This window comes from Physella acuta, unplaced genomic scaffold (genome assembly GCF_028476545.2).
Source record: "Physella acuta isolate Inbredline_101_S28 unplaced genomic scaffold, ASM2847654v3 ptg000109l, whole genome shotgun sequence".
In the NCBI taxonomy this organism is placed as follows: Eukaryota; Metazoa; Mollusca; class Gastropoda; family Physidae; genus Physella; species Physella acuta.
In genome coordinates this window covers 507,105-531,681 of record NW_026731629.1, presented here as the reverse complement: position 1 = coordinate 531,681, position 24,577 = coordinate 507,105, and the positions used below count along the sequence as shown (strand labels likewise).

Here is a 24,577-nt window from a genome sequence, read left to right as displayed (position 1 = left end):
GTATGTCTTTAAAAATGTCTTTAAAGTTGTTATATATCGCAGAGGTAAGACGCACCACGATAAATATTCACGAAATTCAATCAGTTTTTAAAAAATGTGATTTGTATTCACTAAATCACAAGACAAGCTATAAAAATGTATAATTTATTATTGTAATTAAATAAATTAAAATAGCATTAATTGCATTGACGTATCATGGGTGTACATCCCATGTAAATTCACAGAAGCTGGTGTTATTTATTTGTGCCAGCACCTGGGACATACCTAGCGATATTTTTTTAGTTTATAAAGACTTTGTAGTTGGTAGGTTGTACCCGTGTTCGATAATATGTAAATTACATTCGTAAAGATGCTGGTTCGTTTGGGGGGAAAAAACGACACGGAATAGTGAGCTGTTGAACTGGCAAAGCCGAACTCGTATCGTATTACTTAGCTAGATAAAATGTATTAGCATGCTACATATTTTCTTGGACAGATGGCGCATTAATACACTAGGTCGACTGACACAAAATAATCACAATTTGCCCTTGTTATTACCCCATAAAAATGCCACTGTGTCTGTGGTATTCACACAATATACTTCATTGCCTCCTGCATGCCCACAGAGTACTTGCTTTATCTTAGAGAACACATAGTATGCCCTTACTATGCCCATAATATGCCCAGTGTGTGTTTATCTAGAGATGGGTCCATTCTACATTATGTAAAGGTGCAACACAGCCCTCGAGAAAATAACTTTTACGAACATTTTCAAATGGTTCCCAGACACTTCTTAAATCCCTTTGTCAAATTTCTTTTAAATGCAGCATAGTTTCGTACGAGATTTAAAAAAAAAATTGCAGGGCCATATGTCTGGTATAAGTAGTCATTATGTATTGGGTATACAAAGTCTAAACAATTACATTACAGGGCTTTATGTTATTCTGACTGGCATAAGAGGTCATTATGTATTGGGTATACAAAGTCTAAACAATTACATTACAGGGCTTTATGTTATTCTGACTGGCATAAGAGGTCATTCTGTATTGGGAATACAAAGTCTAAACAATTACATTACAGGGCTTTATGTTATTCTAACTGGCATAAGAGGTCATTCTGTATTGGGAATACAAAGTCTTATCCAATCCTTGTCCTCTTCGCCGTATATCGCGTTAAGCTGTTGTTGTTTTTTGACATCCACCTGCTTTTGTCGTTCCACTTCGTCCTCCTTCGCCTCGTCTTTCAACAATTTCTTTTTCATGGACGCGTCATGAATCCATTTACCTATCGTCTCTATTAAGCTCTCCTTCTTTCCTTTATACAAATATTGGTTGAGAATGCAGATTTCTGCGTAGTGTTCAGTCAATATCATGATGTAATAGTTAACGATGATGAAGTTCAAAAACGCGAAGGTGGTACACAGGTATATCTGGCCTATCAACCGGTAGGCTCGAACGATCTTAGGCATAAGGCCCTGGTTTAGGAGGAGGCCTGTGACGTTTAAAAACGCGGCCTTGACCGTAGAGAATTCCGAAAACTCTGTGAATACCAGCGAGGCCAAAACAGAGAAGCAGATTATAACGAACACAGGCAGGTAGGTGATTTTAGCTGTAGGAGGCAGTAGCATCAGGAAGTCGGCTAATGCAGGAATGTTACTGAGGACAGACAATGTGTAATCAGATTATAATAAGTTGTTGAAATATTAAGGGGTCATCCATAAATGACGTCACGCTTTTTTGACAATTTTTACCTCCCCCCCCCCCCCTCCCCTCCTCATCACACATCGTCACAAAATTACGTACCCCCTCCCCCCTACCTTTTCTCATTAACAGTCATTAACATGGTATTCGAGTTAACCACCGATTTGAAATGTTATACATCAATAAAAGATATGAAGCTACGCACATGAAGCTAAACATTAAAAAAAAAACTGCGACGGATGTCAGTTTAAAAAAAAAAAAAAACATAATCAGAAAGAATGTAATATTAAAAAATGGTGACCGGAAAGATACGCATCGGGAAATTGCGCAACAGAAAACTGCACACAAAAAAAGTGCGCAACGGCACTTTTGTCTTCTAAAAAAATTGATAATTTATAGACATTAACAAAGAATGGCTAGATGTACATTGCGCAGCATAAAACATTTCCACAAAATATGACAAAAGTAAAGTGCATTACTATAATTAGTTTGTATTTGCGCATTTTTCTGTAGCGCAATTTTCCGTCGCACAATTTTACGATTGCGCATTTTTCAAATACATCTAACACTACTGGGTGGTTATTATGTGAGAAAGGACGCGGGAAGAACAGACGGAGGAACGAAGAGCTCTTACTTGCTTTGCATGAGCACTTTGATAAACATAAGGATGGCCATGGCGCTACACGTGAGGGTGATCTTGAAGGAAATGTCAGAGAGCTTGTTGAACTCGACAAACACAAAGTTGTCCAGCTGGTTGAAGTAGATGTTCTGTACGTGCTTGATCTGTGGGCACAATCAGGGTACACAGTTAGTGTCAGGGTACAAGTTAGTGTCAGGGTACACAGTTAGTGTTGGGGCTACATAATCAGGGTACACAGTTATGGGGGGGGGTCGGGGGGGGGGGCATTAAATCGACATTAAACAAATTGTATTAATTCAACATTAAAATGACTTGCTTGATCAAACAAATGATCAAATCAACATGAAATGTCTAGTGACATCAAACAAACTATCAAATCAACATGAAATGTCTAGTGATATCAAACAAACTATCAAATCAACATTAAAATGACGATCAAATCAACATGAAATGTCTAGTGATATCAAACAAACTATCAAATCAACGTTAAAATGACGATCAAATCAACATGAAATGTCTAGTGATATCAAACAAACTATCAAATCAACGTTAAAATGACGATCAAATCAACATGAAATGTCTAGTGATATCAAACAAACTATCAAATCAACGTTAAAATGACGATCAAATCAACATGAAATGTCTAGTGATATCAAACCAACGATCAAATTAACATGAAATGTCTAGTGATATCAAACAAACTATCAAATCAACATTAAAATGACGATCAAATCAACATGAAATGTCTAGTGATATCAAACCAACGATCAAATCAACATGAAATGTCTAGTGATATCAAATCAACGATCAAATCCACATGAAATGTTCTGGTCTAGCCCAACGACTGACCATGTCATTCTGCAGGATGTATTGTCTGATGAACAGGTAGATGGCAATGATGGAGATAATCCGCTCTAGGAAGGTGAGACATGCAGTGAAGGAGCTAAAGTATTCCGCACACCCGAAGTGGTAGAGCTGAAACAATGGGGTGGGGGGGGGGGGGGAGTTCATCAGACTGGGTTCAAAGGTCATTCAAGAACAGTTCGATTTACTGGTTAGGTCATTCACGAGTTGTTCGATTTAGTGATTACGTCATTCAAACTTTGTTTGTAGCCGAATTATTTACCAAATAGCTCATCAAAAAGGCCATTCATAAAGAGGCTATTTTTTTTAATTGGCCTATTTAGGAGCTAAATCATACAATGTGTTTACACTTTTCGATCCAGTTTGTCTTTCCATTTTTACTTTCTCGTATATACGAATTATAGAGAAAGTCTTGTAATCGTGCAAAAAAAAAATCGAGATTTTTTACATCTCACTGATACGGAAAAACATAATTTTGCAATCTTGTCCGTATGTCTGTGTGTCTGTCTGTCTGTGTGTAAACACGATAACTTGAGTACCGTTACAGCTAGATTGATGAGATTTCATATATAAGTATTTTATCAAAATCGTAGATCCGTATCAACTTTTGAGCGATTTCCGATAACCGGAAGTGGTACTTTTTCTACTTTGAATTTTTCAAAAGCCTATAACTTGAGTACTATTTAGATAGATAAATGAAATTTCACACGTAAGTAAAAGATCTAATTCTCTACCTTTTATCAAATTTTGAGTAATTTCCGTTGACCGGAAGTACTAATTTACGCTATTTCCGATTTTCTCAAAAAAAAAAAACAAGACTTTCTCTATACTTCGTACATACGAGAAAGTAAAAATGTAAAACGTCAACAGCGAGACTCACCTCCGTGATTTCCGTGGACAAGTAGTAAAGTGTGAGGAACATGAGGGCCACCAGGAAGGCTCTCAGGATGATGGAGGACTGCTTGTCGAAGAAGAGGGGGAAGGTGTAGAAGACGGGCGTGTCCTGGAAGATTCCAACTGGACCAAACAGGTAAGATGTGAGGTGTTGAACGGTGGGGAAATGGTGGGATGGTGTGGTGATTAATTTTGTATGGGTGGGGTGTGGTGTGGATGTTTGTGCGAGAATGGGCTATTGTGTGGTTGTATATGGACTCATAAAATGTTGTATTCGTTGCTTATAGACTTCATGAGATGCTGTATTATTTGCATATGGACTCTATGAGATCTTGTATGAGTTGGTTGTTGGTGACAGCCTAGAGTATGTTGTTGTATTGGATGTCACGGCCAGTTAAGTGTTATTGAGGCAGCTAAGTGTTAGCTATGGTGCGTGTTGGCTGGCCATTGATGTGTACAGATGTGTACTGGCTATTGATGTGTACAGATGTGTACTGACTATTGATGTGTGCTGGCCATTGATGTGTACTGGCCATTGATGTGTACTGGCCATTAATGTGAACTGATGTGTACTGGCCATTAATGTGTTGACTGGCCATTGTAAATCTGGCTTGTTTAGCCATAACGGAACCAAGGTCAAGTTCAAGTGCCGGAACTATTTCTATTTGTGCTTACACAGAATGTAAAGAGAGCGCCTCGCAATGGCTGTGATTCTAACACATCTGTTTTTACTGTATCGTTTAGTGTTCGTGTTTCCTAAACCTATTAAAGCACATCTCCTATTTTACTCTAATAAGCTCCTGTTTCCTACACCTATTAAAACTAAACCTATTTGAACTGATATTGTACTGAACTAAGCCCCTGTCCTTACACCAATTTGAACTGAGCCCCTGTCCTTACACCTATTTGAACTAATATTGTACTGAACTAAACCCCTGTCCTTACACCTATTTGAACTAATATTGTACTGAACTAAACCCCTGTCCTTACACCAATTTGAACTGAGCCCCTGATCCTAAACCTATTTGAACTGATATTGTACTGAACTAAGCCCCTGTCCTTACACCTATTTGAACTGATATTGTACTGAACTAAGCCCCTGTCCTTACACCTATTTGAACTAATATTGTACTGTACTAAACCCCTGTCCTTACACCAATTTGAACTGATATTGTACTGTACTAAGCCCCTGATCCTATCCTTATTTGAACTGATATTGTACTGAACTAAGCCCCTGTCCTTACACCTATTTGAACTGATATTGTACTGAACTAAGCCCCTGTCCTTACACCTATTTGAACTGAGCCCCTGATCCTAAACCTATTTGAACTGATATTGTACTGAACTAAGCCCCTGTCCTTACACCTATTTGAACTGATATTGTACTGAACTAAGCCCCTGTCCTTACACCTATTTGAACTGAGCCCCTGATCCTAAACCTATTTGAACTGATATTGTACTGAACTAAGCCCCTGTCCTTACACCTATTTGAACTGATATTGTACTGAACTAAACCCCTGTCCTTACACCTATTTGAACTGATATTGTACTGTACTAAGCTCCTGTCCTTACACCTATTTGAACTGATATTGTACTGTACTAAACCCCTGTCCTTACACCAATTTGAACTGATATTGTACTGTACTAAGCCCCTGATCCTATCCTTATTTGAACTGATATTGTACTGAACTAAGCCCCTGTCCTTACACCTATTTGAACTGATATTGTACTGAACTAAGCCCCTGTCCTTACACCAATTTGAACTGAGCCCCTGATCCTAAACCTATTTGAACTGATATTGTACTGAACTAAGCCCCTGTCCTTACACCTATTTGAACTGATATTGTACTGAACTAAGCCCCTGTCCTTACACCTATTTGAACTGATATTGTACTGAACTAAACCCCTGTCCTTACACCTATTTGAACTGATATTGTACTGAACTAAGCCCCTTTCCTTACACCAATTTGAACTGAGCCCCTGATCCTAAACCTATTTGAACTGATATTGTACTGAACTAAGCCCCTGTCCTTACACCTATTTGAACTGATATTGTACTGAACTAAACCCCTGTCCTTACACCTATTTGAACTGATATTGTACTGTACTAAAGACCTGATCCTAAACCTATTTGAACTGATATTGTACTGTACTAAAGACCTGATCCTAAACCTATTTGAACTGATATTGTACTGTACTAAGCCCCTGATCCTATCATTATTTGAACTAATATTGTACTGTACTAAGCCCCTGATCCTAAACCTATTTGAACTGATATTGTACTGTACTAAACCCCTGTCCTTACACCTATTTGAACTGATATTGTACTGTACTAAGCCCCTGATCCTATCCTTATTTGAACTGATATTGTACTGTACTAAACCCCTGTCCTTACACCAATTTGAACTGATATTGTACTGTACTAAGCCCCTGATCCTATCATTATTTGAACTAATATTGTACTGTACTAAGCCCCTGATCCTAAGCCTATTTGAACTGATATTGTACTGTACTAAGCTCCTGTCCTTACACCTATTTGAACTGATATTGTACTGTACTAAGCCCCTGATCCTATCCTTATTTGAACTGATATTGTACTGTACTAAAGACCTGATCCTACACCAATTTGAACTGATATTGTACTGTACTCAGAGACGTAGCGATGGGGGGGGGGGGGGGAGGCAGGGACATATGTCCCCGGGCGCCAACCTTAGAGGGCGCCAAAATGGGTTGTAAAAAACAAATTAAAATGTCAATTTAGCTGCATTTTTGCAGTTTGAGGGGGTGGGGGTTCAAATCGAAAAGTTGAAATATGGGGGGGAGGGGGGCAAATTGAAAATTTGCTCCCGAGGGGGGCGCCAAATTGAAAGTATGTCCCCGGGCGCCGGGAAGGGTCGCTACGCCTCTGACTGTACTAAGCCTCTGATCTTGCACCCATTTGACCTCATCAACGGTGCACGTGTTACTCACCTTCAGTGAACTCGTACACGTGCAGGACAGAGGTCAGCTGATTGGTGTCGGCGTTAAAGATGGCGAACTCCACCGCCACCGCCCTCGTGTGCTCGTCCACCCACTCGTGGTCCCGCAGAAAGTCGATCATCTCCGGTCGCTTGTCGCGTACGGAGAACAGGGAATTGTAGCTGGGGGGAAAATATCCCAGGGTAAAATATCTCGGGACAAAATATCCCACGACAAAATATCCCAGGATATTTAATATCCCAGGACAAAATATATCAAGACTAAATATTTCAAGACAAAATATATCAGGACTAAATATTTCAAGACAAAATATATCATGTCAAGATATATATTAACAAATTATCTGAGGACAAAATATCCCAGGACATAATGGACAAGATATATCATGAAGAAGTATATTAGAACAAAAGAACAAAAATAACAGTCCGGTCAAGATTTCTCATGACCAGTGGTCATCCCTATTTTCTCCGTTCGCTTTACCAACTCCCTCCTCCACCCCCCCCCCCCCACCCCAAATTCAAATATGTCCTTACCCTCCGCCCGGGTATGTGTGCCTCACAGTTTCGAACCCCTCTGAATCGCTGTATGTGTATGGTCCAGGGCTGACCTTTCTAGAGGTCACGTGGTCCCATGCCAGAGCGTAGTTGCGTGTATCTGTCAGATAAATAATTGGGTTAGAGGCTAGTGTATCTGTCAGATAAATATGTCAGTTATAGACCAGTGTATCTGTCAGATAAATATGTCAGTTAGAGGCTAGTGTATCTGTCAGATAAATATGTAGGTTAGAGGCTAGTGTATCTGTCAGATAAATATGTCAGTTAGAGGCTAGTGTATCTGTCAGATAAATATGTCAGTTAGAGGCTAGTGTATCTGTCAGATAAATATGTCAGTTAGAGGCTATTGTATGTGTGAGATTATAATTACTTGGGTTAGAGGTTAGTGTATCGAGCGCTTTTTAAAAAAAATTTTTTAAATGCGCATCAAATCAGTAAAAAATTTAAATTAGAAACAGTGTTTACCTCTCACAAGAAACAAAGAAATACGAAGCCTTACAAACACAATAAAATATGGAACCCATTAAATACAGAGAAATACAAAGTCAGACTTAGAGAAATACACAGTCACTTAAGTCAGACACAGAGAAATACAAAGTCAGATATAGAGAAATACAAAATCAGACACAGAGAAATACACAGTCACTTAAGTCAGACACAGAGAAATACAAAGTCAGATATAGAGAAATACAAAATCAGACACAGAGAAATACAAAGTCACTTAAGTCAGACACAGAGAAATACAAAATTAGACACAGAGAAATACAAAGTCAAAGAAATACAAAGTCAGACACAGAGAAATACAAAATCAGACACAGAGAAATACAAAGTCACTTAAGTCAGACACAGAGAAATACAAAGTCAGACACGGAGAAATACAAAGTCAGACGGAGAATTACAAAGTTAAAGACAGAGAGATACAAAGTCAGACCACACAAGAAGGTGTCTAGAATGTGTCTACAATGTGTCTACAATGTGTCTACAATGTGTCTACAATGTGTCTAAAATGTGTCTACAATGTGTCTAGAACTACCAACCAACTACGGAGTCCTCAATTCTAAAGTGACAACGGGCGAAAGGTTTCATAGGAAAGTCCTTGGCGCAATCACCTGTAGAATTACAATACATCAGTCATCTGACATTATATATATAAAATGTCAGTCAGTCATCTGACAACACACATCAAACGTTAGTCAGTCAGCTGACATCATACAGTAAGTCAGTCATCTTACTTCATACAACAAATCAGTCAGTCATTTGATATCCTACATCAAACGTCAGTCATCTAACTTCAAACAGCAAAAGTCATCTAACATCATACAGCAAGTCAGTAAAAGTTTATACACACTTAAATCCACCGCTTACAAACATCACCTTACATTTACCCACATCAAACCCCCACACCAAGATTAAACCACCAAACTTACCCACATCAAACCCCCACACCAAGATTAAACCCCCACACTTACCCACATCAAACCCCCACACCAAGATTAAACTCCCACACTTACCCACATCAAACCCCCAAACTTACCCACATCAAACCCCCACACCAAGATTAAACCCCCACACTTACCCACATCAAACCCCCACACTTACCCACATCAAACCCCCACACTAAGATTAAACCCCCACACTTACCCACATCAAACCCCCACACTTACCCACACCAAACCCCCACACTTACCCACACCAAACCCCCACACTTACCCACATCAAACCCCCACACTTACCCACATCAAACCCCCACACTTACCCACATCAAACCCCCACACTTACCCACATCAAACCCCCACACTTACCCACACCAAACCCCCACACTTACCCACATCATACCCCCAGACATACCCACATTAAACCCCCACACTTACCCACACCAAACCCCCACACTTACCCACATCAAACCCCCACACTTACCCACATCAAACCCCCACACTTACCCACATCAAACCCCCACACTTACCCACATCAAACCCCCACACTTACCCACACCAAACCCCCACACTTACCCACATCATACCCCCAGACATACCCACATTAAACCCCCACACTTACCCACACCAAACCCCCACACTTACCCACATCAAACCCCCACACTTACCCACATCAAACCCCCACACTTACCCACATCAAACCCCCACACTTACCCACACCAAACCCCCACACCAAGATTAAACCCCCACACTTACCCACATCAAACCCCCACACCATCACAACCCACCTGTCTAAAACTTACCTGCATACGGCTGAACTCGCACCTGGCGAAGACGAATGTTCGAGACCGCGTTTAAACTGGCCGTCGTGTTGGTATTGACCAGCGACCAGTAGGTGGTCAGGTGCATGTTTTGGCGAAGATGTTTCCAGAACTCTTCCATTGTGATGCCCTGCGACCGATACCAAGTTTCTATATATAAATATGTGTGTGGCATGCGTGTGTGTGCGTGTGTCGTGTTGGTATTGATTGAATTTAAATGGTTTTTTTTTTTTTTTTTTTTTTGATGTGACGAGTTCTTATAACTTTTGTGTTTCTTTCGTTTTTTTGTTGTTGGCTTCTTGTTATAAAAGGTAGACGCCCCAAAATCTTCATTTAACCGGGAAAGTAAAGATGCAACATATGACGTAATGGAAGTCTACCGCGTGCATGTACGGTGTTTAGACGCACGTACACACACATACGAACACACACACATACGAACACACACATACGAACACACACACACACACACACACACACACACATACAAACACACATAGAGATACACGCATCACTACAATGAAATATGACCTGTTTTAGATCGTAAAATCCCATCCTGGCCACAGGCGCACAAAAACGCACACATACATACAGACACCTACACACATACACACACATGAGCTGACCTGTTTTAAATCAAACTCCGCCCGCCCCACGTGCAGAAGCTTCCGGAAAAATCCCGTTTGCCGGTACCGCTGCGAGACGTTGCCGCTCTGTATGTTGATGACGACCATGATGATGACGATGGTGATGAGAAACAAGAAGTACTTGGAGCCTTGCTTGGCCGCCACCTTCACGGCCAGCAAGTTCTCTTTGTTATTCTACAGGCACAACATTAACACGTTAGTTGGGGTTCGGCGGGAGGGTTCAAGGGAGGGTTCAAGGGAGGGTTCAAGGGGAGCGTTCGTTGAGTCTCCGGTCATAAGCCCCCTGGACATAAGCCCCAGGACATAAGCCCCTGGACATAAGCCCCTAGACATAAGCCCCTAGACATAAGCCCCTGGACATAAGCTTATGGACATAAGCCCATGGACATAAACCCCCTGGACATAAACCCCATGGACATAAACCCCATGGACATAAACCCCATGGACATAAACCCCCCTGGACATAAACCCCATGGACATAAACCCCATGGACACAACCCCCCTGGACAAAACCCCATGGACATAAACCCCATGGACATAAACCCCCTGGACAAAACCCCATGGACATAAACCCCCCTGGACATAAACCCCATGGACATAAACCCCATGGACACAACCCCCCTGGACAAAACCCCATGGACATAAACCCCCTGGACATAAACCCCCCTGGACATAAACCCCATGGACATAAACCCCATGGACATAAACCCCATGGACATAAACCCCCTGGACAAAACCCCATGGACATAAACCCCCTGGACATAAACCCCCCTGGACATAAACCCCATGGACATAAACCCCATGGACATAAACCCCCTGGACAAAACCCCATGGACATAAACCCCATGGACATAAACCCCCCTGGACATAAACCCCATGGACATAAACCCCATGGACATAAACCCCCTGGACATAAACCCCTGGACATAAACCCCATGGATATAAACCCCATGGACATAAACCCCCTGGACATAAACCCCTGGACATAAACCCCCCTGGACATAAACCCCATGGACATTAACCCCCTGGACATAAGCCCTTGGACATAAATCCCCTGGAAAACCCTCCCCCACCCCGCGACATTCAACATTAGTAGCCAATAAAGGAATCATTCACCGAATGGGTTCAATTTGGTCATTGACGAGATTTAGCAGTGTTTAGTCACGTATATGTATCTGTCATTTTGGGTGGAGAGGGGGGGGGGATGGTTAGGGGGAAGCGTCAATACTACTTTAAAAAGATAAGGAATTGGTAACCACCAACAAGACTTCTGCACACTGAAATTGTTTAACCTGTGAGCTATTCGTACAACGAATCTATACGTTCGTACGTCGAGGTCTCACCTTAAGGTTGAAGGAGACGTGACGTAACCATATTATTTCCCTCCTCTCCGTGGAGAGCTCCACCCTACACACAGACTTCCTGATGCGGGTCATCCCCAGGGCACACATCTTGAAGCAGACGACCAACTCTTCCAAACACCCTGTCACACAAAATGGCAGCCATCTTATTCCACTTCGATGACGTCACTACATTTTATTTTACGAACTATGACGTCAATTTAGTCGTTTTTTTATGAAATAGTTTGACACTTTAAAACAGCTTTTGGAATGCTAATGGGCACAACACAAAGTGGATAGTAAACAACAAATTCGTTTGGTAGCACATCACCTCTACCCCAATTAGAACATCCCTACCCCAGTTGAACCTATTCTTGCACCAGTTTACAACAACATGAACCTACTCGTCCACCAGTTTACAACACCATGAACCTATTCTTGCACCAGTTTACAACAACATTAACCTACTCCTCCACCAGTTTACAACAACATGAACCTACTCTTCCACCAGTTTACAACACCATGAACCTACTCCTCCACCAGTTTACAACTACATGAACCTACTCCTCCACCAGTTTACAACTACATGAACCTACTCCACCAGTTTACAACTACATGAACCTACTCTTCCACCAGTTTACAACTACATGAACCTACTCTTCCACCAGTTTACAACACCATGAACCTACTCTTCCACCTATAATCTCCCTCTGTTCGACACAAAGTTTTCTCGTCCTCGGTCAGGATGACGATGATGAAGATGAAGATGGGGTGTGCGATCAGGTTAGTGGCAGCAAAGGTGAGCAGCACCGTGATGAGGTAAGCATCCTCGTTCTGGATGACCAGCCCGACGTAGCCGATGCTGAAGGTCATGCCGACAGCCAACAGGAACATGGTGATCTTAAGCGCCACGTACAGGACTGTCGCACCTTTTTGCATCCAGGAGCTGGTGGAGTTAACGTTAGAGTGTCAAAGGAAACTGGGGTTTAAAGTAAAGTTCCCAACATGAGGGTCTATGGGGCAAAGTAGAGTTCAAATGTTTCTGTGACCTCGTCATATGAAAAGACAGTGTGGTCAGCACAATGCCCAGTAGTCAATAATTGTTTCCCTAACGTGACGTAAGTGTGCATCAGAGCTGGGTGGAATCGGGGAAGGTCCACTGACTGATAATATTCCGCACTATTATACACATATTATTTAGCGTTCACTTGGTGCGCAATTCTTTTCTTCTACGAGATTCTATTCTATTTTTCCCACGTTTTCTTTAACTTGCTTTCGTGTCTGTTTGTTTGTTTTTCCAATCAAATCTTGCGATCGAAATTTCGGGCACTTTCAAGTTAGCTAGCGCGCTGAAATTTTCAGGGAAGCTTTGTTTCCGATGACAATACAATATTCAATTATTATTATTACTAAATTGATCCATGGAAAAATGTTATTGATCATTTTAGACTCCTATTGATTTGTACCAAAAAAAAGGACATAACCCAGTAATTGTAATTTGATGAAAACAAGGTTCGGTACTTTTCCTCTTCAGGCTTACAGAAGGAGCGAGCACGCGATTGGCTGAGTAGTGGTCACGCGGTGTTTGTGTACAAACCTATGCAAATCTGACTGATCAGGAAGTAGAATGTTGATGGTCGAATGGTTTGCACGCGAGGGCAAAATGGTGAAAGAAATGGCAACACAGAAGAAACGTCGATCGGAAAAGGCACGTGTTTTTTACTAGTTGTCTTCGTTTACCCAAAAAAAAGTGAATGCGAGAAGATAAAATCGATAGCAAGATTTGAATGCAAACAAACAGACAAAGACTAAAAAGTAGAAAATAATTATCATTAAAAAAGTTTTTAAAAACCCACGTTTTCTGATTGAACTAAAAAGTAGAAAATAAATGCTATACATCACAATAATGCAAGTGATCACTCTACTATAAGCGATCGCAAACTGCGTGCGCATTATGACAAAAAATGAAAAACGTGGGGCGCCGTGATTTTCTTACAGTTTTTAATACTGTTGACTCTCTACAAGCTCCCTAATAAAACTCAATAGTATTATCTAATCAATAGTAATATAACTTTTACATCTTATATTAACAATGACCGATAAAAAACGTTTACTTCGGCGCCCCACGTTTTTCATTTTTTGTCATGATGCGCACGCAGTTTGCGATCGCTTATAGTAGAGTGATCGCTTGCATTATTGTGATGTATAGCATTTATTTTCTACTTTTTAGTTCAATCAGAAAACGTGGGTTTTTAAAAACTTTTTTAATGATAATTTTTAAAAAGTACAAGTAATTAAAAATCAAGTCTATATTCAGAGTTGCCATCCCCCGTAGCGATATATAAGAATATTCGAGAAAGATTAGGGGAGATCACTCCCGGTTTATTTGGTGAAGGTTTTAAGTAATTAACTGTTTAATGATTGCACATTTTTGATATGCTTTTGAAATTGGTTAATGTGAGCCTTTGTTTAGGTAAGCCATGGTTAAGGTTAGTAATGACCACACATGGTTGCTGACCCTAAAGTTCCGAGTTCGAACGCTCGGCCAGACGAGGCTCGACAGCTGGGGACAGCAACCCATCTAGCAGAAAGAACTCCGAAATCAAACTAGATTGGAGCCACTTAGGCGATTTGATTACCAACTTCGGTTTTCTTTCGCAGCTCCTGATTCCAAGCTGTACAGGTACGTCCTGTCCCTTTAATATCGGTTGTGTGGAGAGAGGGGGCTCTGATACATGGGCAACATCTGGCTCTTCGCAACTTAGGGTCCACGCTTTGTGCATGGATTTCCAAAGTACAATCATTCAATCGTCTATTAGACTATACACCCAATCAGTTAAGGCCAGCTAGGGTTAAGGAAAGCCATGAACGTACCTGTGAGATCTGTATGTCGAGCCTTGTTCTGTAACACGCTGTTCATCTATCTCCAGAAATTGTCGCATCTGCCGAGCAGGCGTCATCTTTTGCCGCGGCATGTTTTGTGGCCTATTGAAATCATCTTTTTGCGACAAGAAAAATTGCTCTCGGCGCACGACAGCAGCGTAGGGGGTCTCTAAATGAATAACCTTCCTCCCTTCCATGTTTCTAGAGGATTGTACCCGCGATGCGACATAGTCGGACAGATCCTCGTCGTCGTAGGACTCCATGTACAAGTTCTGGTTCGTATCCTGGCTAGGTTCGTCTCCCTCGTTTTTTACTGGGTCCTCAGGCTGGTTACCCTGCGTCTCGGTCTCTCTAGGACTTTCGGTTGGCGGGTCGTACGTTGAGGGTGTCTTTGTTGCCGTCCGGTTGTCGTCGTCCATCTTGTCGGAGCTGAGCATGCGCCAAAACTGCTCCCAAACCAGGATGGGTTTTTTTTTTCGTCGGAAACGGTGGAGTCTGGGGTAGATTAAAAATATGTGAGAAAAACAAACAGACGAGGTAAAGAGGCGGAGGAGACTAAGCTAACCCGAGCTCGATTTACAAGCTTGAGTTATCTGAGTCAACTCAGCTCTAATCGGTACCTAAAAGTTAGGTTAAATGAATGTAAATGACATTCGCCATGTAATCAATGAGACCTGAATATATACTTGGGTAAATTAAAATATCCACACAATGTTCTTGGCCGTTTTTTCAATGCTGCCCCCCCCCCCCCCCAGTTCGTCAACGTCAAATTGTACTAATTAGGATAACTTCTAAAAGTTGATTATCTATAAGAGATTTTATATATATATATATATATATATATATATATATATATATATATATATATATATATATATATATATATATATATATATATATATATATATATATAATGTATTTGGTTACTTTAATAATGTCCTAAAATAAATTTGGATGTATGTGTGTTTACATATGTTTGTATGTATGCAAGTATTAGTTTGGGTGTAAGTATATGAACGTGTGTTCACGTGTGTGCGTGTGTGCTTACCCATCCATAAATATACAAGTTCTAGATGTCCACACGCGCTGGAGTACTTACACCTTCCACACGCGCTGGAGTACTTACACCTTCCACACGCGCTGGAGTACTTACACCTTCCACACGCGCTGGAGTACTTACACCTTCCACACGCGCTGGAGTACTTACACCTTCCACACGCGCTGGAGTACTTACACCGAGAGAATAAGTGTGAGCACGAAGGACGGGACGGAAGTTATTAGGAAAGAGGTTGTGACAATGGGGAGTATGTTCTCTTGGCTGCTTTCCTTCAGCCTGTCCTGATGGTCCCCTTCTAGCTCCGCCTGGAAGGAGCCGGCTGTCCACAGACAGACGGTCATCGTGAACAGGATTATCACCAGAGTAAGGAAACCGTGGTCTTTCTGTGGAGATTTGGTACATATGGTCAGTGGGGTGGGACATATGGTCATTGGGGTGGAGATTTGGTACATATGGTCAGTGGGGTGGGACATATGGTCATTGGGGTGGAGATTTGGTACATATGGTCAGTAGGGTGGTGATTTGGTACATATGGTCAGTAGGGTGGAGATTTGGTACATATGGTCATTGGGGTGGAGATTTGGTGCATATGGTCATTGGGGTGGAGATTTGGTATATATGGTCAGTGGGGTGGGACATATGGTCAGTGGGGTGGGACATATGGTCAGTGGGGTGGGACATATGGTAATTGGGGTGGGACGTATGGTCATTGGGGTGGAGATTTGGTACATATGGTCAGTGGGGTGGGACATATGGTCAGTGGGGTGGGACATATGGTCAGTAGGGTGGTGAGTTGGTACATATGGTCAGTAGGGTGGTGAGTTGGTACATATGGTCAGTGGGGTGGGACATATGGTCAGTAGGGTGGTGATTTGGTACATATGGTCAGTAGGGTGGGACATATGGTCAGTAGGGTGGTGATTTGGTACATATGGTCAGTGGGGTGGTGATTTGGTACATATGGTCAGTAGGGTGGTGATTTGGTACATATGGTCAGTGGGGTGGAGATTTGGTACATATGGTCAGTAGGGTGGAGATTTGGTACATATGGTCAGTAGGGTGGGACATATGGTCAGTGGGGTGGGACATATGGTCAGTGGAGTGGTGATTTGGTACATATGGTCAGTAGGGTGGAGATTTGGTACATATGGTCATTGGGGTGGAGATTTGGTACATATGGTCAGTGGGGTGGGACATATGGTCATTGGGGTGGAGATTTGGTACATATGGTCAGTAGGGTGGAGATTTGGTACATATGGTCATTGGGGTGGAGATTTGGTACATATGGTCAGTAGGGTGGGACATATGGTCAGTGGGGTGGGACATATGGTCAGTGGAGTGGTGATTTGGTACATATGGTCAGTAGGGTGGAGATTTGGGTACATATGGTCATTGGGGTGGAGATTTGGTACATATGGTCAGTAGGGTGGGACATATGGTCAGTGGGGTGGGACATATGGTCAGTGGAGTGGTGATTTGGTACATATGGTCAGTAGGGTGGAGATTTGGTACATATGGTCAGTAGGGTGGTGATTTGGTACATATGGTCAGTAGGGTGGTGATTTGGTACATATGGTCAGTAGGGTGGTGATTTGGTACATATGGTCAGTAGGGTGGTGATTTGGTACATATGGTCAGTAGGGTGGAGATTTGGTACATATGGTCAGTGGGGTGGAGATTTGGTACATATGGTCAGTAGGGTGGTGATTTGGTACATATGGTCAGTAGGGTGGTGATTTGGTACATATGGTCAGTAGGGTGGAGATTTGGTACATATGGTCAGTGGGGTGGGACATATGGTCAGTGGGGTGGGACATATGGTCAGTGGGGTGGGACATATGGTCAGTAGGGTGGAGATTTGGTACATATGGTCAGTGGGGTGGGACATATGGTCAGTGGGGTGGGACATATGGTCAGTAGGGTGGAGATTTGGTACATATGGTCAGTAGGGTGGAGATTTGGTACATATGGTCAGTGGGGTGGGACATATGGTCAGTGGAGTGGTGATTTGGTACATATGGTCAGTAGGGTGGTGATTTGGTACATATGGTCAGTGGGGTGGGACATATGGTCAGTAGGGTGGTGATTTGGTACATATGGTCAGTAGGGTGGAGATTTGGTACATATGGTCAGTGGGGTGGGACATATGGTCAGTGGAGTGGTGATTTGGTACATATGGTCAGTAGGGTGGTGATTTGGTACATATGGTCAGTGGGGTGGGACATATGGTCAGTAGGGTGGAGATTTGGTACATATGGTCAGTAGGGTGGTGATTTGGTACATATGGTCAGTAGGGTGGAGATTTGGTACATATGGTCAGTAGGGTGGAGATTTGGTACATATGGTCAGTAGGGTGGTGATTTGGTACATATGGTCAGTAGGGTGGAGATTTGGTACATATGGTCAGTGGGGTGGGACATATGGTCAGTGGAGTGGTGATTTGGTACATATGGTCAGTAGGGTGGAGATTTGGTACATATGGTCAGTGGGGTGGTGATTTGGTACATATGGTCAGTGGGGTGGGACATATGGTCAGTAGGGTAGTGATTTGGTACATATGGTCAGTAGGGTGGTGATTTGGTACATATGGTCAGTAGGGTGGAGATTTGGTACATATGGTCAGTAGGGTGGTGATTTGGTACATATGGTCAGTAGGGTGGTGATTTGGTACATATGGTCATTGGGGTGGAGATTTGGTACATATGGTCAGTAGGGTGGTGATTTGGTACATATGGTCAGTAGGGTGGAGATTTGGTACATATGGTCAGTGGGGTGGAGATTTGGTACATATGGTCAGTAGGGTGGGACATATGGTCAGTAGGGTGGTGATTTGGTACATATGGTCAGTAGGGTGGAGATTTGGTACATATGGTCAGTAGGGTGGAGATTTGGTACATATGGTCAGTAGGGTGGGACATATGGTCAGTGGGGTGGGACATATGGTCAGTGGGGTGGAGATTTGGTACATATGGTCAGTAGGGTGGTGATTTGGTACATATGGTCAGTAGGGTGGTGATTTGGTACATATGGTCAGTGGGGTGGTGATTTGGTACATATGGTCAGTAGGGTGGTGATTTGGTACATATGGTCAGTGGGGTGGAGATTTGGTACATATGGTCAGTGGGGTGGTGATTTGGTACATATGGTCAGTGGGGTGGTGATTTGGTACATATGGTCAGTGGGGTGGTGATTTGGTACATATGGTCAGTAGGGTGGTGATTTGGTACATATGGTCAGTGGGGTGGTGATTTGGTACATATGGTCAGTGGGGTGGTGATTAGGTACATATGGTCAGTGGGGTGGTGATTTGGTACATATGGTCAGTAGGGTGGTGATTTGGTACATATGGTCAGTGGGGTGGTGATTTGGTACATATGGTCAGTGGGGTGGTGATTTGGTACATATGGTCAGTGGGGTGGTGATTTGGTACATATGATCAGTGGGGTGGAGTTTTGGTACATATGGTCAGTGGGGTGGAGATTTGGTACATATGGTCAGTTGACCCGTATGTTCTTACTTTGTTGAAGTTGCTGGAAGGCAAGGACAAGAAACAGCCAATGATCATGTGAAGCTCGCGGAAACTGCGAATTAAGTGGTACAGCATGGTGCGGGTTCGAGGCCCTGTTGGATGAAAAAAAAAAGAATTTTTTAAAGTGGTACTTGTTCGAGTTTTTTTTTTTTTAAAAACTTTTATATTTAATCTGTTTAATTAAATAGTAAAATAAATTGGGAGACTGTAATCTAATGACTTGGTTTTATTTTTGTTTTAGTATAATGTCAGTTGCTGTAGGTAATATCTTATATTTTAGTATAATCTCAGCTACAGTTTTAGTATAATGTCACCGTATGTTGTAGTACAATGTCAGCTTTTGGTCAGCTTTTGTTTTAGTATAATGTCAGCTTTTGTTTTAGTATAATGTCAGCTTTTATTTTAGCATAATGCCGGCTCATGGATTAGTATAATGTCTGTTGTTTTAGTATAATGACAATGTTGGCGCTTGGCCACACTTTTTCGTGCCAGTACTGTCGTCACCAATCTCGTGACTAATCTCGTGACTAATCTCGTGACTAATCTCGTGACTAATCTCGTGACTAATCTCGTCACTAATCTCGTCACTAATCTCGTCACTAATCTCGTGACTAATCTCGTGACTAATCTCGTCACTAATCTCGTCACTAATCTCGTCACTAATCTCGTGACTAATCTCGTCACTAATCTCGTCACTAATCTCGTCACTAATCTCGTCACTAATCTCGTCACTAATCTCGTCACTAATCTCGTCACTAATCTCGTCACTAATATCGTCACTAATCTCGTCACTAATCTCGTCACTAATCTCGTCACTAATCTCGTCACTAATCTCGTCACTAATCTCGTCACTAATCTCGTCACTAATCTCGTCACTAATCTCGTCACTAATCTCGTCACTAATCTCGTCACTAATCTCGTCACTAATCTCGTCACTAATCTCGTCACTAATCTCGTCACTAATCTCGTCACTAATCTCGTCACTAATCTCGTCACTAATCTCGTCACTAATCTCGTCACTAATCTCGTCACTAATCTCGTCACTAATCTCGTCACTAATCTCGTCACTAATCTCGTCACTAATCTCGTCACTAATCTCGTCACTAATCTCGTCACTAATCTCGTCACTAATCTCATCACTAATCTCATCACTAATCTCATCACTAATCTCTTGACCCAACCCTCGAGGCGCCATGGTCTACCTGTGGTGGGTACCACTGACTTGACGATGTAGCACACCTTGGTTTTGGGGTTGGGGACCCAGCTGTCACAGATACAGTAGCGATCAACGGCGCTGTCCTTCATGTTTCTGATGTAAACATGCGACACGTACCTGCCACAAACAGCGGGAGAAAAACGAATCAAATTTTCAAGAAATCGGACAAAACATGTGTACAGCTGTCTGGTCGAGCGGTTAGCTTAGCTGTCTCGAGTTCGGCTACACTCCCGACCTGCGTTTAATGTGTTTAAGGTTTAATGTGTACGACGTTTGGTTTGTACATCTAGGTTTAATGTGTACGAAGTTTGGTTTGTACATCAAGGTTTAATGTGTACGACGTTTGGTTTGTACATCTAGGTTTAATGTGTTGTTTTGTACATCTAGGTTTAAAGTGTACGACGTTTGGTTTGTACATCAAGGTTTAATGTGTACGACGTTTAGTTTGTACATCTAGGTTTAATGTGTTGTTTTGTACATCAGGTTTAATGTGTTGTTTTGTACATCTAGGTTTAAAGTGTACGACGTTTGGTTTGTACATCTAGGTTTAATGTGTTGTTTTGTACATCTAGGTTTAATGTGTTGTTTTGTACATCTAGGTTTAAAGTGTACGACGTTTGGTTTGTACATCTAGGTTTAATGTGTTGTTTTGTACATCTAGGTTTAATGTGTACGAAGTTTGTTTTGTACATCTAGGTTTAATGTGTACAGCGTTTGTTTTGTACATCAAGGTTTAATGTGCACGACGTTTGGTTTGTACATCTAGGTTTAATGTGTTGTTTTGTACATCTAGGTTTAATGTGTTGTTTTGTACATCTAGGTTTAATGTGTACGAAGTTTGGTTTGTACATCTAGGTTTAATGTGTACGGCGTTTGTTTTGTACATCTAGGTTTAATGTGAACGGCGTTTGTTTTGTACACCTAGGTTTAATGTGTACGACGTTTGTTTTGTACATCTAGGTTTAATGTGTACGGCGTTTGTTTTGTACATCTAGGTTTAATGTGAACGGCTTTTGTTTTGTACACCTAGGTTTAATGTGTACGGCGTTTGTTTTGTACATCTAGGTTTAATGTCTACGAAGTTTGTTTTGTACATCTAGGCTTAATGTATTGTTTTGTACATCTAGGCTTAATGTATTGTTTTGTACATCTAGGTTTAATGTATTGTTTTGTACATCTAGGTTTAATGTGTACGAAGTTTGGTTTGTACATCTAGGTTTAATGTGTACGACGTTTGTTTTGTACATCTAGGTTTAATGTGTACGGCGTTTGTACATCTAGGTTTAATGTGTACGGCGTTTGTTTTTGTTTTGTACATCTAGGTTTAATGTGTACGACGTTTGTTTTTGCCCCCCCCCCCCGAAGAGATGCCTGGAAGAAACTCTGGTGCGGACCGCACCGGATGATACCATTTGGGGGGGAGGGGGTGACACAATGGCGAAACATTAAATATATAGAAGAACAATTATTTTTACTTGTTAAATTAATGATTAATTAGAGATAAAGGGTCTAAACTACGGCGTTTGTTTTGTACATCTAGGTTTAATGTATTGTTTTGTACATCTAGGTTTAATGTGTACGAAGTTTGGTTTGTACATCTAGGTTTAATGTGTACGGCGTTTGTTTTTGTTTTGTACATCTAGGTTTAATGTGTACGACGTTTGTTTTTGCTTTGTACATCTAGGTTTAATGTGTACGGCGTTTGTTTTGTACATTTAGGTTTAATGTGTACGACATTTGTTTTGTACATCTAGGTTTAATGTGTGCGGCGTTTGTTTTGTACATTTAGGTTTAATGTGTACGACGTTTGTTTTGTACATCTAGGTTTAATGTGTACGGCGTTTGTTTTGTACATTTAGGTTTAATGTGTACGGCGTTTGTTTTGTACATCTAGGTTTAATGTGTACGGCGTTTGGTTTGTACATCTATGTTTAATGTGTACGGCGTTTGTACATCTAGGTTAAATGTGTACGACGTTTGTTTTTGTTTTGTACATCTAGGTTTAATGTGTACGACGTTTGTTTTGTACATCTAGGTTTAATGTGTACGGCGTTTGTTTTGTACATCTAGGTTTAATGTGTACGGCGTTTGTTTTGTACATTTAGGTTTAATGTGTACGGCGTTTGTTTTGTACATCAAGGTTTAATGTGTACGGCGTTTGTTTTGTACATCTAGGTTTAATGTGTACGACGTTTGGTTTGTACATCTAGGTTTAATTTGTACGGCGTTTGTTTTGTACATCTAGGTTTAATGTGTACGGCGTTTGTTTTGTACATCTAGGTTTAATGTGTACGACGTTTGTTTTGTACATTTAGGTTTAATGTGTACGGCGTTTGTTTTGTACATCTAGGTTTAATGTGTACGGCGTTTGTTTTGTACATCTAGGTTTAATGTGTACCTGACCATTAGGCCAACAATATAATCATATGCTGATTTTCGATAGGAGATCTTCACTGTTGACAGGCAAGTCTGAGCTAGCTGAAGGCGCTTCCTACCGCTCATCAGTGGCGTCGCTAGGTGGGGTGTCACCCGGTGCGGTACCTTATGGTGACACGACCCCCTCGTACCAAATGAAAAATGTGTAGGCTATATATCTATGTCATGTATATATTTACTTGCAGTAGGTGTCACCCCGCCCCTCCCATTATGCCCCCGCCTCGCGACGCCCCCGCCTCGCGACGCCCCTGACGCTAATGCAACACTCTCCATCTCCACAAAATATTTGACAAATTTGTGACAATGACTTCCACCACAAATGTGATAATTTATCCCCGTTTAAAATGTGACGACCCCCCCCCCCCCCACCCAACTGGCTCCCACCCCCTCCCGTCCCCACTCCCCCACACTTACCACGGGTCATCCATCTCGCCGACCTTGAGCGAGAGTGTTATTGCTTTCAGATCGCCCAGGGATTCCTTGACACTCAACATAAACCAAACAGAGGTGCCTGTCTGGGGACGGTACGTGCAATCATTGTATTCATTTCAGCCACAATCTGCGTGCTTTTAGTACTTCTCAACGTAATAATGCAATAGGATGTTTTTTACCAAAACATTAGCAATAATAAATAACAGAATCATGTAACAAAGAGATCGTAAACAATTCCTACACAAATATATCGTTTTGCATATCTAATATAAGGTGCACTTTTTAAAAATAAACAACCAGTCTAATATATAAGCAGAGGCGTCGCGAGGCGGGGTCGTGGGTGGTGGGTGCGGACCGCACCGGATGATACCATTTGGGGGGGGGGGTGACACAATGGCGAAACATTAAATATATAGAAGAACAATTATTTTTACTTGTTAAATTAATGATTAATTAGAGTTAAAGTGCCTAAACTACAAAGTGACGAGCCCGCCTTGGGGACGAGGGTGACACCAGGTGTCAAACTTGCTAAGTATAGAGAACACGATGCAGCACGGGAGTGCATTAATAATCGACTATAGATAAACATTTTTACTATTAGCTGTGCTTACTTTCAAACTAAAAACGGGCTGCGGTGACACTAAATGTGAAATTTAAAGATGAAAAACAGGGTTGATTTTTTAATTTAATAACTGATCAATCAATCAACGATTGGGGAGAGAGTGGCACCCTAAATAAACAGCCCTACACGATATTACAGCCAATACAATAAAGCTCCACGTAAAAACTCGCACGTACAAAACGCCCTTCACAAAACGCCCTTCACAAAACGCCCTTCACAAAACGCCCTTCACAAAACGCCCTTCACAAAACGCCCTTCACAAAACGCCCTTCACAAAACGCCCTTCACAAAACGCCCTTCACAAAACGCCCTTCACAAAACGCCCTTCACAAAACGCCCTTCACAAAACGCCCTTCACAAAACGCCCTTCACAAAACGCCCTTCACAAAACGCCCTTCACAAAACGCCCTTCACAAAACGCCCTTCACAAAACGCCCTTCACAAAACGCCCTTCACAAAACCTCCTACCGAGAAAGCTCCAACACTACCTTAAAAAGCCCGCATAGAGGGTGTAGCGAGCACGCCCCAGTGGTCCTCTTCTCCCCCACCAG

General features: G+C 41.8%; 1 protein-coding gene and 1 long non-coding RNA gene across 2 annotated transcripts; both read right to left on the bottom strand.

Annotated features, from left to right (window-relative positions):
* Positions 1-1,090: 1,090 nt before the first annotated feature.
* On the bottom strand, positions 1,091-15,171 carry LOC131934536 (polycystin-2-like). The gene is made up of 12 exons (XM_059290581.1): positions 14,726-15,171; positions 12,541-12,797; positions 11,855-11,994; positions 10,491-10,685; positions 9,847-9,994; positions 8,648-8,719; positions 7,590-7,710; positions 7,048-7,217; positions 4,064-4,200; positions 3,169-3,294; positions 2,314-2,462; positions 1,091-1,634 (listed from the first exon to the last, which is right to left on the bottom strand). Exons 1-12 carry the CDS (start codon positions 15,169-15,171, stop codon positions 1,091-1,093), a joined length of 2,505 nt encoding a protein of 834 aa, XP_059146564.1.
* Positions 15,172-16,081: 910 nt separating this feature from the next.
* On the bottom strand, positions 16,082-20,604 carry LOC131934537 (uncharacterized). Its single transcript, XR_009385799.1, has 3 exons — positions 20,523-20,604; positions 19,309-19,412; positions 16,082-16,174 (listed from the first exon to the last, which is right to left on the bottom strand). It is a non-coding gene; the product is annotated as an uncharacterized LOC131934537 (long non-coding RNA).
* Between the last annotated feature and the right edge of the window lie 3,973 nt (positions 20,605-24,577).

What these genes read in the sequence shown, in the direction of transcription:
- LOC131934536 (XM_059290581.1), bottom strand. Translation starts at nt 15,171, where the DNA reads ATGCTCAGCTCCGACAAGATGGACGACGACAACCGGACGGCAACAAAG. An exon ending in ACGTCTCCTTCAACCTTAAG is followed by an intron (nt 10,686 to 11,854) that starts GTGAGACCTCGA and finishes TTGTGCCTGTAG; the next exon opens with AATAACAAAGAGAACTTGCT. An exon ending in TGTCCACGGAAATCACGGAG is followed by an intron (nt 3,295 to 4,063) that starts GTGAGTCTCGCT and finishes CCATTGTTTCAG; the next exon opens with CTCTACCACTTCGGGTGTGC.